The 16,496-nt window shown below is 38.1% G+C and overlaps 1 protein-coding gene across 2 annotated transcripts in view; it reads right to left on the bottom strand.

Moving 5' to 3' along the window:
* Nucleotides 1–16,496, bottom strand: part of sema5ba (sema domain, seven thrombospondin repeats (type 1 and type 1-like), transmembrane domain (TM) and short cytoplasmic domain, (semaphorin) 5Ba) — a 107,818-nt gene that overhangs the window by 23,182 nt on the left and 68,140 nt on the right. For both annotated transcript variants that reach the window (XM_079463755.1, XM_079463754.1), the window contains exons 7-12: nt 15,616–15,714; nt 15,314–15,527; nt 11,213–11,498; nt 5,935–6,070; nt 5,491–5,698; nt 4,795–5,002 (exon numbers count right to left, since the gene is read on the bottom strand). In XM_079463755.1, the coding sequence (XP_079319881.1) occupies nt 4,795–5,002; nt 5,491–5,698; nt 5,935–6,070; nt 11,213–11,498; nt 15,314–15,527; nt 15,616–15,714 (1,151 nt within the window). The remainder of the gene's footprint in view (nt 1–4,794; nt 5,003–5,490; nt 5,699–5,934; nt 6,071–11,212; nt 11,499–15,313; nt 15,528–15,615; nt 15,715–16,496) is intronic.

Here is a 16,496-nt window from a genome sequence, read left to right as displayed (position 1 = left end):
AGCTACAGCAAAAATAAACCGACACTAATCACACTGCTGTATAATTTAACATGGTTTCTGTACAGCATACAAGATCAGGAGCAAAGCCACAAAACATGGCTTGTTAAAATTTAAGTAGTGCAGAGAATGAACACACAAACAATGGGGCAAAGCAACGGGCAGAACACAATAAATCTTTCTAGTTTCTCGTTGGTTTAATGGATGTTTTAAAGTCACTGGAAGACCTGCAAAAATGTCTTTTTTATAGGCCTTTAAAAGACGGACAAAAGCAAATAGTTATTATCATCCATTTAATATCAATTCGTGACCTTTTCATCATAAACAAGCGCCAAGGATTCGTTTTTATAGAAGCACGGTGAACATAATGCTCAGAATCGATAAAAACAGCCGACGCTCAGTGTGAGTTTAAAACACAATTACCATCCATTACACTCTCAGTATTCTACAAATAATTAACATTTTACTCCATTGTCCGACGTAAAATGGTGCAGAACAAAGATCAAGAAAAAATGTTGATCCTTGTGATATGACCCCTGTAATTCTCTGTGAAAGAGGACTGAGCCGTAAAGTCATAAATTTCAGCTAGAGGAAATTTCTGCACAAACCCACAGTTGACAGCTGTGCTCAGACAGAGATAAGAAGGTCAGTCAGATCCTTTAATGGCTTCATCTCTAGAGAAGAAGAAGAAAAGATGCTATTTGTCAGAAGTTCAGGACAGCGGAGTTGGAGACATATAGCCTGTCTTAATCAAGAATGGGAGAAAGCTTGTGAGAAAAATGGCTTCAATTTTGGGGCTCCGCCGGTGGAGAGTCAGTTAAAAGCCAGAAGTAATAAATGCCCTCACCTTCTGATTACTTTCCTACACGTTCACTGTTCTATCTTCCTCCAGAAGCACAAGAGCTGGGCGATGTACAAAAACAAGTGGTTAGCTCTCAAACTCTGTTCTTTAGAGCCCTGTTGACAAGCTGGCGGCAACGAGGGCTGTAAATTGTTTGGGTCAGACTAGGCCACTGGAATAAGAGCTCCACATAGACTGGCTATAAGGGCTCAGCCACAGGTAATGGCGTAAAACTCTTTACAATCTGTATTTATTGCTTCATCACCAAGGCCATTGGAATTTAATGATGTCATCTTACTATAGGGACTAGTGAGACGTGAGGTTAAGCGACCTGTTCAAGTACAAAATTAATTATAATATTCAATTATATATTAACATTATACATAACATTAATTATATATTCAAATGTTTTAGTTACAATATTAAAAAATATGTATTAAATAATAATAAAAACAAATGCAAAAAATGTAAAATACTGCAAAAGAATGTTCAAACTTTTGATGTTCAAACTGAAATGTTTCTCTACAAAAAATATTAAAATCTGAAAGTGTATGTTTAAATGTTTGAAATGACTCTTGTAGACAAAAATATATTTGTGTCAATATAATGTTTCTTAAAGAAAAACAATAATATTTCGTAATTCTCATAATTAAGAAAACAACAGCCATTTTGAGTCCATAATAAATGGTAAATTCTGTTTATATAACTTCCAAACTTCAGAGAAAAGGGTCTGAAGAACCGAGAATATGAGATTGTTTGTATTTATTTGATATATTTGTATTTTATGTATTTAGTAACTAAATAATTAATATAGTTAAAGTAAACTTATTCCAAAGTTTTGATAAGTTTACTATTATACTAAAACGTGGAAAATAAAATATAAATTAAGAATGAGGTAGCGTTTTCAAACTTTTGAACAGTAGTGTACATGTCTGGTTATATTGGATATAATATGGTTACACTAATTTACATTTTATAGAATTTAATTGAATTGAATAGAACAAAATACTTTACTGGCCAAATACGCGTGAACATACAAGGAATTTGTTGCTGATTTAAGGTCGTAGACATTGTCAATGTTTCAAGTCATTCACTGATTAAAGATGCCCAAAATTACGAAAACGTAAACATAAAGCAAACGTAAAGCAATGTCATCTTCTGTAACTCTCAATTTGACTGATAAATAAAACCATTCTGTAGACATGAGAAAAGGAACCAATGAGGTAGGCCACATCACAGGCTCTGGGAAAGAAATGTTGTAAAAACATATTTGTGGTTTTTCAAGCAGAGGAATGTTTACTGTATGCTCAGCCTACTACAGCGAAACACATTATAACCTCAAACCGACATTCATCAAAGCATTCCAACACATCATCTCAACCTTTAAACATCATTACGAACTGTGCCATACTCGCTTAAAAGTTTCTAATTAGCCATAAAAAGACCTGATTGTAATATACGGCCGACAGTCATGTGCATTTGCAAATCTCCAGCAGTATCTTCATCCTACACCCTCACAGCTTGGCCCTGTGCTGCTGGTGGAAGTCTCTGTCAAGTGTCATTAGGAAAGAAAGTGTTACCCAGCCTATTCCTACATCAATGTCCACATTCATTTCTTCTTTGATCCAGAATCACTGTGTCTCAGGGGTGCTAAGGTGGTCTGAACTTTATCGATCTGGCCCGCCCGTTTGATCCACTTAGCCCCATCAAACAATCAGTCGGCTGATCAGAGTAAATTTGTTTCTTACAGAAGAGGCGAGAGGTTAAGGTCCCTGAACGTTAGCAGGAAACAAGAGTTCTAAGGGATCAATCTCAATTATCACAAAAAGGAGAAGAATTAACATTAAGCCCTCAATAAACATTTCTCAGAGGGCAATACTGGGCGGGGGGACTTTGTTTGGTTCCTTTTTAAAGCACTGAAACCGTGAATAAAAGAAGAATGATTTTGAAATAATTATATGTTTAGCCATTGTTCTCTTTGTGTTGTTTACATTGATTTGATTTGTTTTCTCTCGACAACGGTAGACTAGAATTTGTCTCGCACAGCAAGGATGTGACCTTGCACACCATGTTTACATTTACCAATAGAAACCTTTTCTTCAGATTGCTTTGCCTGAAATGTATTTCTTAAACGAAGTAAATGTATCAGTGACTAGAACAGTTCACCTTTCCTGTCAGAAACATGAAGTGTATTTAATATAAAAAAGGCGTATTTTTGTCAGACTTAACAACAATAGCTGTCAAATTTTGTATGTGTTAAATTTACATTTAGATTTAAAGTCGCTGCAAGCACTATTTTCGGAAGCAAATGCAAAAAATGTACTTAATGCCGGACTACAAAAAAATTGTCTGTGTGATAGCCCTTACACTTTTTTGTCCAGTCAGGAAGGGCTAAATTGCTTACATCATCCGTAATATTTAAATTATGGTTTAACAGGTATTAAGGTATAAAACGGATCACATTCAAATATTTTTTTAAATCTTTAAAATTGAAATTTTAAAATACATTAACCAAAAAAGTTGTATATGATAAATACGAAAGAGAAAGCAAGGGAGTCAAGATACATCAAGCTGGCAGCCTGCCCCGTAAGAAAGTATAAATCACTGATGAGATCTCTGTTATAAATTTGATCAGGTTACACGAGAGTGTAAATGAAAGCATTTACTTAAATCTCTTCTGCGTTTCAGATATTTCTCTGAGAAAAAAAAACAAATGTCTCCATTATTATTTCAGAAGTGAAACCAAGCTCAGATTTGCCAAGACTGCAAACTGAAGTCAATATTATTCAATATTTATCTATCATCATTTTTGCAGCTACAATTTCTATTTGTTTTTAAAAAAAGTATTGAAGATTTATATTTATATGAAACATTTGAGAATTCCCAAGCTTTGAAAGAGCAATACCCGTGATACCTTTTCATCTCTTCAGTGTTGTTGTACAGTATGCCAAAGTTGTGCTGTTCCGGGAGGTAAATGTGTGTCTAACTTTGTGCGCTGGGACTGGCAGAAATCAAAACGGAAATGAACATTTAAGGATTCTCTTCTCTGATCTGCCCCTGGAGCCCAGTCTGATTGTTCTGTCCTGCTGAGTTTTAAATAGGGCACTTCAGCTCCATCTCACCCACACCTCATTTAGTATGCAACACCCTCAATGCTCTTCAACACGCAGCCCTTCGTGCACGCACGTGTGCAGGAAAGATTGTACGTGCGGAATCAGAGCGCTGATAAGTCACCTGCACGCACTCAAATATGTTTGAAGAATAATTCATTTGAGGCGTCACTCTTTCCCTTTTCTTTGAACCATCCTGCCTGGCTTTATATCGGTTTCATTCATCCACATGCACAATCGGCGTTTCACCTTCAAGCATGGGGCACGGAGAACGGACACAGCACCCTATTTGTCCCTCTGGCAAATTGAGCCTGACTGTTGTCCCCACCCTGCGCGTGGAGCGGAAAGTTGATGGAAAGCCTTGATAAAATACAAGGGGATTGTGAGAAGGCGCTCTATTCTTACTGCTCCAGTCAACCGTGAGGAGGTATTTCTTTCTCAATGACAGATCAAGGGTATAATTCTGCAGAGGTGGGTAAGAGGAGCTCTTTCCAAAGTGAAAGGGGCCTTTCACGCACCTCTGTCATCCAACACCTACAGTCTAATGAGAAAGCATTTTGTCATTTGGATGTGAAATGTGCGTTCGTGAAGCTTGTCTGAATTCAGATGTCAACTACGAAGAAAAAATAGCCCAAGACAAAAATAGAAGCATAAACAACAAAAAAAATCAAAGCAGTTATGAAAGATTTCTTTCAGTGGATATAAAGAATATAGATGTTTTAAACTTTTACTGCTCTATTCCAAAAAATACAGTAGCACCATGGGTTTGGAAAAAGGTTGATTAAATTAGACAGATGTTCTTTTTTGGGGCGAACCGTTCCATTAAAGATGAAATACGGTACTCACAGTTCTGTTTTGTAGTTGGAACATCTTGCCAGGGGGATCTTTAAGACTCTGTCATTCAGGCCCACAAAAAGAGTCCTGTCGCCATGGAGAATTTGAAGGCTCAGGATTGGCTCTCGTACACCCGGAGGGAAGAGTTGCATCTCCTCCAAGTAACAACCTTGCAGGGTCTTGTTTGTGGTTGCCAGAGCTTTAAGAATAGTTCCGTACTCTGATCAAATCAAAACAGAAGGCGAAGTATAATTACACAAGGCTGCTTGAATAATGTTATTTATACAAGGTTTTAGGAAGGACCGTGCAGAAAGAGAATATCTTTCAGGGAAAGGACTAAACAGCATAATAGCAGCTAGTGGTATGCATTATTCTATACACTATAATCCAAGGATTTCAAAAGAGGGAAAACGAATGCGGTATGGATGTGACAAAAAAGGATGTACAAACCAAAAGCAATAATACCGAACAAATGAAAAAGGGATTTCATTTTATTCACTTGTTTTATGTTGATTTTCATGTGCCCATTTATGAAGAATATGGACCGTTATGGATGCGATTATTCCCTTAACTGACTAAAACTACGCTTTAAAAAGATCCTTTACCCTTTAAGGGACGCATGCGTACTTAAACCACCAAATATTGACATCTGACCTATCAGTATGGTGAAAACCTTTGGTAAAACTTGATTTTAACTTCTTGAGTTACCTGTGCCTATGTACATGACATGGTGCAAAGTGTCCTGCCCCTGTACGATGTCAACGACCAGCTTGGAGAACCGCACATCATCCTGCCAGACCAGCGGGTCCACGGAAACAGGCTGAACCACGTCATTCATGAGGAAGAGGCGCTGGGCGTCCTGTAGACTGCGCTCAGTTAGTCCCTCATTGGGCCCTTCTTCATTAATGGTCCCACACTGGTAATGTCAATAGGTAAAAACCTAATATTTAGTGTCAAGGACAACAGGGCAATGCAAATATAAATCCATAAAAACATTTGACAAATACAAATGTCAACTGTGAATTTTTGGTGCATGCAGATACATCCAGTTGCTATTGAGGAATTACAGTCACAGTGCCAGACCGATGCCTGAATTTATATGTTGACACACACAGAGAAGAAAATGTGAAAGATAATGGGGGAATGGTGCACCTGGAAGTTTGGGATGGGGTTTGGGGTGGGCAGCCAGGTAGAGCGAGGGTTCTCCTGGGAGCGGAAGGGTCCGTTGAAAGCCTGTGTGATCGCACTGAGGTTGAATGCGCAAACCGCGGAGGCAGCAATGCTGTTCCTGCAACAACACAGAAAAACACATAGAAACAATATAAATCCAGGACATTGAAACATAAAATATAAGATTAGATCAAAAATCGTTTTAATAGCTATTGTTTACCCATATTCATGGGTAGTTGAACTGACATAAATACGTCTACTGACAAATGGCTGGTTAGTGGAATTTATAATAATTAATAATAATTAATCACAATAATAATTGTAAACGAATACGTTTATATGTTCGTATAATAATGAACAAAAATATGAATTTATATTATGTTGATTTTAATAATTAGTAATAATTTATTTTATTATTTATTCATTTTTGTTTTTAAAGGTATTATTATTCAAAGGTTATAAGACACTTAAAAAAACTGCATTATGGTTAAATAACAATATACTGTAGGTCAGGCTCTAATACAACGACAGAATGTTAACATTTCTGTGTTAACTCTTTCTCAAAGTTGGCGGACCACACACTCCATATATTGTATCTTTCTCACATGTTGCAAAAACCACCCGAAACACTGAAAACACAGTTTGCCTTTTGACTAAGACTACATGCATGAGACAAAAATAAAAGTTCTCAATCGGCTCAGCCAAGCGGATCTTCTAAGCTTCATCTGGCACGAAATATTCTCAAATGCACCGAAAGCTAATTAACTCCACCGATGTGAGTGACAGGTGGCCCGAAGACAATCCTAGACCACAGTAAGCTGTCTGCAGGGGAGATGAGAAGCTCTGCGGAGGATGGACGGGATGGTTCTTGTTCCCAGAGTTTTGAACGGATGACGGTGGAGTTTCAGAGTGCTGTTGGTAGGATGTAGTTTAGTCCTTTAACCCTGAGAAATGTCCCCTGAGCAGCCTGTGCGCCGGTTCATATTCCTGCAAGTGAACCGCACTAACAAGCCCCTTGACATGCACACAATAGCTCTCAGTAGAAGCAAGAAAACCGATTGACCAATGTCACTAAAAGTGGCTAAAACTAACTAAAAATAGCAATGCAAGTTTTTATGTTCATAGCATTCAGTTGGTAGATCAATGTGAAGGTCATGGTTTTGATTCACACGAACAATAAAATAAATATATACCATAAATGCACTATAAGACGTTTAGGATAAACGCGTTTGCAAAATGCATATATGCAAACTAAATCAACACAACTAACATGACTAACTCACGTCATTTCTATAAAGATTATCAGACAGATGCAGTCATAACGCGTTATGTCGCAAGTTATGGAAAACAGCCGGGGGTCATTCGAAACCAGAATCGTATATAATAATCCAACAGTTATCGTGGGTAGCACGTTCATGTGTGTGCTGCACGTAAATGAGCAGCAATAACTGTGGCAGTAAAGCAGAAGCCACAGACAGATGGGCTCATGGGCAGAGCTCCAGGAGAGAGTTCTCACTATGCCGAACTCTGCTGTCTGGCTCAGGGTCTAACTGAAGTCTCTGAGACAGTTCAAGCCTGGTTTTGCGGTTCTACCCTGGGGATCTCATATGAAAGCTTCAACGCGGAAAGTTAGCATGCTAAGAGAGAGAGAGAGGCTGTTGGCCATGCACCTCAAAAAGCTTTAAGAAAGATGAAACGCGGTGCATGAAAAAAGCGGTCAGCCCTCGAGAACACATGAGCTTGATATAACCCAATCAGAACTAGTTCTGACGGAAGAGCCAATTAGCTTGAGATATGATTGACCTGTCGTAGCAACTTTCTGTTACAAGACTTCAAACCTCTGTATGAGGCATTACATGTTCAGAGATAAAAAGCAAAAAGCTCTGTTTCAAGACCAAGTGTGCTGCCTTGCTGTCTACACGGTGGGCAGCTGCAAACAGAAACCGCATACAAAATATATTTCCTTAAAAACAGATTTTAACTAAGTTATTTTATAGATGAATACCCACTCAACTCCCTCATGTATGTATAAAAACTAAGGCAACATGAATTTTGCTATTCGAACAGCTTTTGCGGTAGGCAGCTCAAAAGGTTTTGGAACAGACCTTATTTCTCCCAAAAGACTGAAAAGCACAACATTTCCTCTCAGCCTTAGTCAAACCATGTTGTGTTGAAAGCCTAAGGACTGTAAACAGAAATGTTGACAAGAACACGTTTGCCTAGCTCTGTTGGCCTCGTTCTACTGTGAACTGGACAAAAAAGATAGAGAGAACAGCAGGTAGGCTACGTCTTCTCTTGCTATAATAGGGTAGGAGGAATTACAGCTTCAGGGCTTAAAAAACAGATTAGTTGTACTGTATTGATTTAAAGCTGAGCGAGTAAACCTGGGTCACAGTGATTCAGATCTTCAGTCGATGAATAGTAGACAAGGTCCAGCTAAAAGTACAAGCGTAAATGAGCTCGGTTTGAAAATAGTTTTTGGTGATATGTTGATATGGGAAAGGGGTTTATTTCACATGCGATATTATAAATACACTCTTTGGTTGACAGATATTAAAACTCAGTAATTTTGTCTTTTTCCAAGTTATTCCAAATAAAGAGTTCAGCAGCAGATGGGTCGGCCCCCACAGAGCCCTGATCTCAACATCAGACTTGGTCTGGGGTAACATGAAGCAATTGAAACAGCCTGAATTTATAGAAGAACTGTGACAAATTCCCCAAGATTCCTGGAATCCTTCCTGACAAATTCTTTAAAAAGTGTGTTTAGGAGAAATGGCGCTGGTATAAAGGCAAAGTATGCTCACCAAATATCCATTAACGTTATGCTTTTGCAATAAGTTTATTCATAAATAAAAAATTAATGCATTATTTTCAAAAACATCAGATATTCTGTGATTTTTAACAAGTGCCTAAGGCGTCTACAAAAGTGTAAATGCAAAACAAACAGCAGAGATGACAGTGACGTTTAAATCATGGGTTTTCAACCATTTCAACTCCTAGGCCCCCCATTGTATTCATCAAATTAAATGGCCGCCCTCCTGCTCACAAAAACTAAAAAATGTTAGACCTGTTGAGAACCATAAAGAACCGTAAAGTATACAATAATAACAGAGTTTGGGCCCGTAACACAGTCACCTACCGTACGCTATCCAATGACATGCTTGATAAAACACACAACATATGGACATGAAGTCTTCTCGCTGTGAAAGCAGATGACTATAGAGCTTTCCAAGCAACACATACAGTAGATAACATGATTAATAAAATGAAGTCGTGTTGGGTTGTGGTGACAGGACACCCAATGTAGGATATAACATAGGGTCCTGTAAGGTCATCCAAGAAGACCATAATGTTGATTAAGATGAAACTAGGACAACACTCGAGGGGAAAAGAAAATACCTGCATCGCAGCAACAAAAGAAAAGAAAAACAACAAGGAGCCAACTCAGCAACCCTCCACAGCAGAGACTGAGGTAGGAGTAGCCATAAATATTTTCCAGTATAATATGCATTTAGTATATACAGTAGTATATTTATATTGCTCTTGAGAGAAAGACTCTCTTGTCAATTATAAAAACTAGTCAGACATATAGTAGATGAATAACTTTATACATACTTCGCTGTCTATTTCATGCGTTCATTTAGAAAGAATTATTGTGCGTTATTTCGCTGGGTAAGGATTTTTTTGGTTCATCTATAGACGATATGGAACAACGCAAGAAATGGCCTTAATTTAAGATTCATTTTCACAAAATGCTTTAAAATATACTATATTTTCGTCCTATATAATCCTAGTTAGTAAACACTAGTCCAGAAGCACTTCTTTTATTGACTTTATTATAATTCTTAAATCGGATGTATATAGTTACATCTTATAAATATTTGTTTAACATTTTGTTTCTCTTATAAACGGTCTGTTGGTGTCATTTTTCTTTTAAATGTTTGTGTAGTGTGAAAAAACTGAAACAGGAAGTTCTTCTAGACCAGTGCTGTTATACAGGTATGTTACGTTTTATGAAGTTGTCTATACGTCTTTAAATATATCTTAAGGATTTAAAAAATACATTTTCAGATTCGCCATGTGCACTTTCCTCAAGAGTGAGTCATGGTAAATAAGTGACTTTTGTCACATTTTTTACACTGCAGTATATTACAGTACATTCATATTGCAGCACCCCCACACTTTCAAGTGCCAGAAATAAGCAGAAAAATATACTTTAAGTTCACATTGACGCTAGAGGGGACAAAAACTCATTTCAAGGTGGATTTTGTCTCGTTGCATCACAGTGAGCAAAAAGATGTGCTGGGTTGTTATTCTGTATTTGCCGTAATTCAGGGATGAAGGCATGCATGCTCAAGATAGACGTTCTCATTCATACCGCCGTATCTGTTTTCCAGAGAGGTTGTCTGCTACCGAATGAACTGCCAAAAGGCAGTTTTCACAGAAAACGAGTGTGATAACAATTCCTTAAAAAAGTTAATTAAAAAATTACAAATATCTTCCAAATACAGTCTATGCATTAAATAGGCCTTAATAAAAATAATACTTTTATAACACGAAAGGGTGTTTAATAATGAAATTCCTGAACACTATGGTAAAATCACTACAAGGTACAGCCTGTCACGTTTTATTGCTTTCAAAAAACAGTGACAACGTCAATGATAACAACAACGCCTTCTTACAGTACCTTCAGCCCACCCACTGAAATAATACCCCAATTCAATCCTAAACACTTCAGTAAAATTACAACCAACTCTGAGACATTTCTGCCAGCTCTCCTGCAAACCCCATTCACATACCACCCTCCCAGTTTTGCAGCCCCAAACCCTTGGGAGGATTGCTTAAGGTGTTCAATTCACGACAGCCAGATGGAGACGCCGTTGTTTTGATTGCATTACCATATTCTGTTTCTACTGGGGCAGTGAGTGAAAGGGGACAAGACAAAGACAAAAAAGAAACAGTAAAAAAGAGGGAGAGAGAGAGAGAGAGAGAGAGATAGGAAAAATATGGGGAATGAGAGCAAAGGGATGTGCTCAAAGTGTGTACTACCATACATATGCTATTCAAAACTTAATTTACAGTATGCATACTTTAGAAATGTGCAAAGGAATCCTCAGATGATATGAATTATAATGTGTAGAATACAGATCGTCCGCACTACATTGACCAAGAATCTAGTGTAAGCTGTATTTAGTCCGAAACAAAACCAAATCATGTTTACAGTAAACTGTACTGTAAAACTCTTGAGTTCAAAACTTACACGTTGGTGGTAAAGATGCCATAAATGAGGTCCTGTTCGGGCAGGTAAAAGGTGCTCTGCAGCTCATTGTAGTAAAAAGGGATCTCTCCCGACCGTGAACAGTTCAGCCGAGCTTTTGTAAAGGTGGTCCACGTGTCCTCCAGCAAGAATCGTCCTCCTATGTCGTTCTTGCAAACCCGAGCCACCCGTGAGTACACCGTCTTGCCGCAGTCATGCTCCACGGCATTTTCCCTCAAGAAGAAGAAGGTGAAAAGACCCACGTCGTAAGCCGAGATGAAGTGAGGTTCTGAAGGAAAACAAAAAAGCATGGTTAAAGTATTTCAAATAGGCGCATCTTTGGCGGGCTTTTGGTTGCACAGAGCATCAAAAACTGTATTACATTCCAAACCGCTTAAATGCCGACATTAGTTCCCCAGCCATTTAGCCTGTGTCCTATTTTTATTTGATTTAGGAAGGCCTGGAACGGTGGGAAAAGCGTATTTTTATGCGACGTGCAGAAATTGTTCTGTATAAACAAAGCAGTCCCCGTTGGTCCAGGTGGCATTGGTCAGGATTGCATTACTCAGAGTTAATATCACACACTCTAAATAATATCCTCCCCCGAAGGCCTGTTTATCCCCAGCCGAATCGCGCGTGCTAGATATTCACCTGTAAATAGCCATGACCGCAATCTCTGCTGGGGCTAACACGGCAGTTTAAGAGAATGAGATTACTGTTGGGCTGTAAAGCACACCAGAGGCATCGGGACATTACTGCTTTTTGATTCAATTTTAAACGCTAAAACATAATCTCAGTGGGTACAAGCCTCAAGAAGCAGTCTACGGAAAACTCAGCAGGCATAAGAAATGATGATGCATCTGCAGCAACTAACAAAGAGAATAATGTTTAAAACGCTGAATTGGACATTCGTGTATGTATCTGTATGCATATGGTGCAAAAGGTACATTTCTTATTTTTTTCTGGGCCTGTGACTGTCATATACTACAAGTAATAAAATAGATAGCTATAGAAAATATTAAGAGACTGAATATTATTAACTGAACATTTGGGGAGGTTAAATAAATATCAAATAATGAATTTATCAGATTGCAATTTCTCTGAGACATCACAACCGCAGTTTCAGACCGAATATGGTGGAGAGGATGGTCAGAGAGACATACTGAATACTAATGCTGGCCTTAGTATAACAGTAATTATTTCTCAGGGGCAAAACTGCATGAATTAATCAAGTCACTTTGACTAAGCTGGGATGGGCAGTGTGTGTGTGTTGACAAATGACAAATATATATATATTTTTTCAGGTGAAAGTAATCACTACCTCATTCCCGGACTGCCTGGGTCCGTGTGTGTGTGTGTGTGTGTGTATACTGTAAACATGTTTGTATGCTGACCACAGTCAGGGAAAAGCTGAAAATTGAATTAAATTCCAAAGCAGAGAGATGTGCTAATATCCAAACTGTTTGCAAATGATGACATCTCTCATTGAATCAGAGCTGTGCTAGAAAAGTATAATATCTCATTTGAGGTCTGACCTCACACAAGCTAGTGTTAAAAACATCCAGGCAGCGCCTGGCAGGAAAGGTACAATAAGGTCCAGACGGATTTCATTCTGAACCCCTAAGGTTCAAGCAGTTCCTCCCTGCACTCCACGCGAGCAGCCTTGAGGCTACAAAAACTTTTTTAATTCACACATCATTTCCACGGAGTCCGCCTCTCTAAGCATCCAGATAACACGAATCCCTATATAGTTCAGTGGCTTTGCTCGGGTCAAGCTGACAGAAGGTCCATTCAGGGGGAAAAAGGTTTTCGCACCCATGGAATTACAAACTTGTATGACTTTCTTTCTTCTGCAGAGCATAAAAGTAGATATTTAAGATAAATTTAGTAACTCAACAACGGTGGTACCCATTGACTTGCATTGGTTTTGTGCTCATACAATGGAAGTAAATAGGTACTGCTGTTATTCGGTTACCAATATTCTTCTAAATATCTTATTTTGTGTTGTGCATAAGAAAGAAAGTCATACAGGTTTGAAATGACAAGAGATAAGTTTTGGGGTATATACTAAGTGTACTATACTAAATAATGCACTGGATATACTGTGTACGAATCCCTATATAGTTCAGTGGTTCGGGTCAAGCTGACAGAAGGTCCATTCAGGGAGAAAAAGGTGTTCGCCCCCGTGTAATTACAAACTTGTATGACTTTCTTTCTTCTGCAGAGCACAAAAGAAGATATTTTGAAGAACGCTGCTTGCCGAACAACCCTGGCCCCCAATTGATTTCCATTGTACGGACACAAAACCAGAGACATTTCTCAAAATATCTTCTTTTGTGTTCCACAGAAGAGTCCTATACAGGTTTTTAATGACATGAAGGTGAATAAATGAATTACTATTTGTGTATATCTTCAAGCTTCCTTCAGCTGTGGTTGAATTCACATAAGATGTGTGAATCTACAGTGAATATGTGCAGTCGGACTGAGTGACATGAAGCATTGCAGCTGCAATTTCACCCTCTCTCTGCCATAAGGAATAATTACACTGCTGGAAGCCTTTGTGTTTGTCCGCTCCGCTCAACCCAAGCCCACACTTACACCAGTATAACCTCTCTAACTTCATCCCCTCTCAATGTGCTTTTCCCTCTACCTCAATGACCCTCACACCTCCCCAAGTGAAGCATCACTGTGTGAATTACAGCACTGGCAACACAAGTTTCTTCATATTCTGTTTCTACTGGTGTCAAAATGAATATTCCAGAGCAAACTGTGTCAGAAGATGGGAGATTACTGACACCTTTTGAGTTTTTCAGTAAATCTGCTGAATTTAGTGTTGGACTGGTCTGACTGACTGGATTTCTCTACAATACAAGAAATCGTTTGGAGTATGCAGGCTTGCCTATTCTTTTTTTAGACATCTTTATAAAGTCAGATCACACAGACTAAAATTATGAGGATTACTTGCTGAATACAAATCAATTTAGTGGAAGTTATTTTACAGTTGCTGTATATGTCACTTTGTCTTAAATGTGCTGTGTGTGATATTTAGGAGGATCTACTGGAAGAAATGTGTTCAGAGGTGTATAAAGACCTTACATAATGTTATGTTTTTATTACCTTAGAATGAACTATTTTTATCTACATACACTGCGGGTCCCCTTGTATGGAATTCGCCATGTTGTTTCTACGGTGGCCCTAAACGGCCCTAAACGCATTTCATAAATACGTTATTTTCTCCGGCAAAGCAGCAAAAACGCGATGACATCTTAGCCCCGTGAGAGGTGCCCTAGTGCTTCGAAAGAGAAGGGGAGGGGTGGAGTGAGCCGTTAGTGGCAATTCGGAACCTCACCACTAGATGCCGCTAAAATCTAAATACTGCTCCTTTAAAAACTCTTGAATGTACAACATTTTTGTGGTTTTTTTCTTTAAGCAGACAGATGCGCTGTATGTTTTGCTGATTGCAAACTATGGTATCTCTGCAAATCTTAACACATATGAAACAAATCTCTTAAACTGTAGACATACGATATAAGAAGAGTTTTAACTGAACGTTAAGATTGATCACCTTTTATTTCCATTACTGTCTAGGAAACAGGCATTCAGTTTATGGTCTATAAAGAACAATAGGCCATTTTACCAGATTCATACAACATTTACCGCACAAATGTACATTAAACAGAAACATGTTTTTAGATCGAGTAGCATTCACCAAAAATATTTGCAGAACAATTTAAAAGTTCATTTTGAAATCACTATCTTTACAGGTGCTATCTTTATCCTTACATCCTTACAAGTGCTGTTAGAGTTCGTTTGCAAAAACAGATAACTGTTTTTAAAAACTTCCAAAATCATAGAGAAATATACAGCTAACTAACAAAATAAAACAATAAACAATTACATGATTACATGATAAAAACACCTAATATCTGAATTTTCATCATCACTTCATATAATGTATATAGAAATCAAGAAACTTTCAAAGAATTCAACTTTTTCTTTTCAAATTTTGACTCAGAAATATATGATCAAGAGAGATGATGAACCGTTCAACCGTTCAAGACAATTATATCAAGACAATCAGACGAGATAATGAGATTAATGTACCATTAAGCCATTTGGAGTTGTACTGGGCGGTCCGCAGAGGAGGCATCCCTCCAAGGCTACGATAGATGACAGGGTCCCGCCCTGAGAAATCAATGACTGTAGCAGCATATAGCTCTCCGCTTTCGGTTACCACCGCTGTGGAGTTATGACGAGGGTCATAGGGACAGCGGGCCACTCCGTTCACCCTCTCCAACACCCTGCTCATGTTCCCTGCCTGAGAGAGGGGGACAGTATGGATCACACACTTTGATAAAAGTCCAGATAAAAGTCATTTGATAGGGAATTTGCTATGCATTGTCTACCTCTCTGGTGATGCACAGAGGCAGGAAGGCATTGGTGCCGCAGGTGATCACCTCGGTCTTGTTGACAAGCAACACGCGGATGTAGTTTTGACACTCCACCTGCAGGAGGAGATGCACTTGTCAATATGAAAGAAAGCAGCAGTAGCAATATTAACGGGATAGTTCACCCCAAAATTTTATTCCGTTATCATTTACTTACCATTTTGTCATTTCAAAACTGTATTACTTTCTTTCTTCTGCAGAACACAAAAGTAGATATTTAAGATAAATTTAGTAACTCAACAACGGCGGTACCCATTGACTTGCATTGGTTTTGTGCTCATACAATGGAAGTAAATAGGTACTGCTGTTATTCGGTTTCCAATATTCTTCTAAATATCTTATTTTGTGTTGAGCAGAAGAAAGAAAGTCATACAGGTTTGAAATGACAAGAGATAAGTTTTGGGGTATATACTAAGTGTACTATACTAAATAATGCACTGGATATACTGTGTATGGTAAACAATGCAGTACAATATAGTATACATAGTTATAACATCACATAACCTCACTATAGTGCATGAGCGCAACCTGAACGTGTTGCATTGTGGGATATGCAGTGCGCTCTAAGTGTAAATAGTTCATTTTGGAAATGCCATTTGATTACTTCAGTAAAAGAATGCTTAATTATAATTTAAAATCAATCCAAAATGTGTTTTATAGCTGTCAACAAAAATCTTTGTGAAAAACTAAAATAAAAATAAATGAATTGAAAACGTGGCAGATTCTTTTTTAACAAAAGATGCTACTTAACCATTTTGACTAAACCCATTGTCTCTCCCAGGAGAAATTACAATAACACCAAAGAGTGATATTTACTTCATCTTTCATTTGTCTTACTA

This window comes from Barbatula barbatula (assembly GCF_947034865.1).
Source record: "Barbatula barbatula genome assembly, chromosome: 9".
NCBI classification, from domain to species: Eukaryota; Metazoa; Chordata; class Actinopteri; order Cypriniformes; family Nemacheilidae; genus Barbatula; species Barbatula barbatula.
This window is presented reverse-complemented; position numbering and strand designations above follow the sequence as displayed.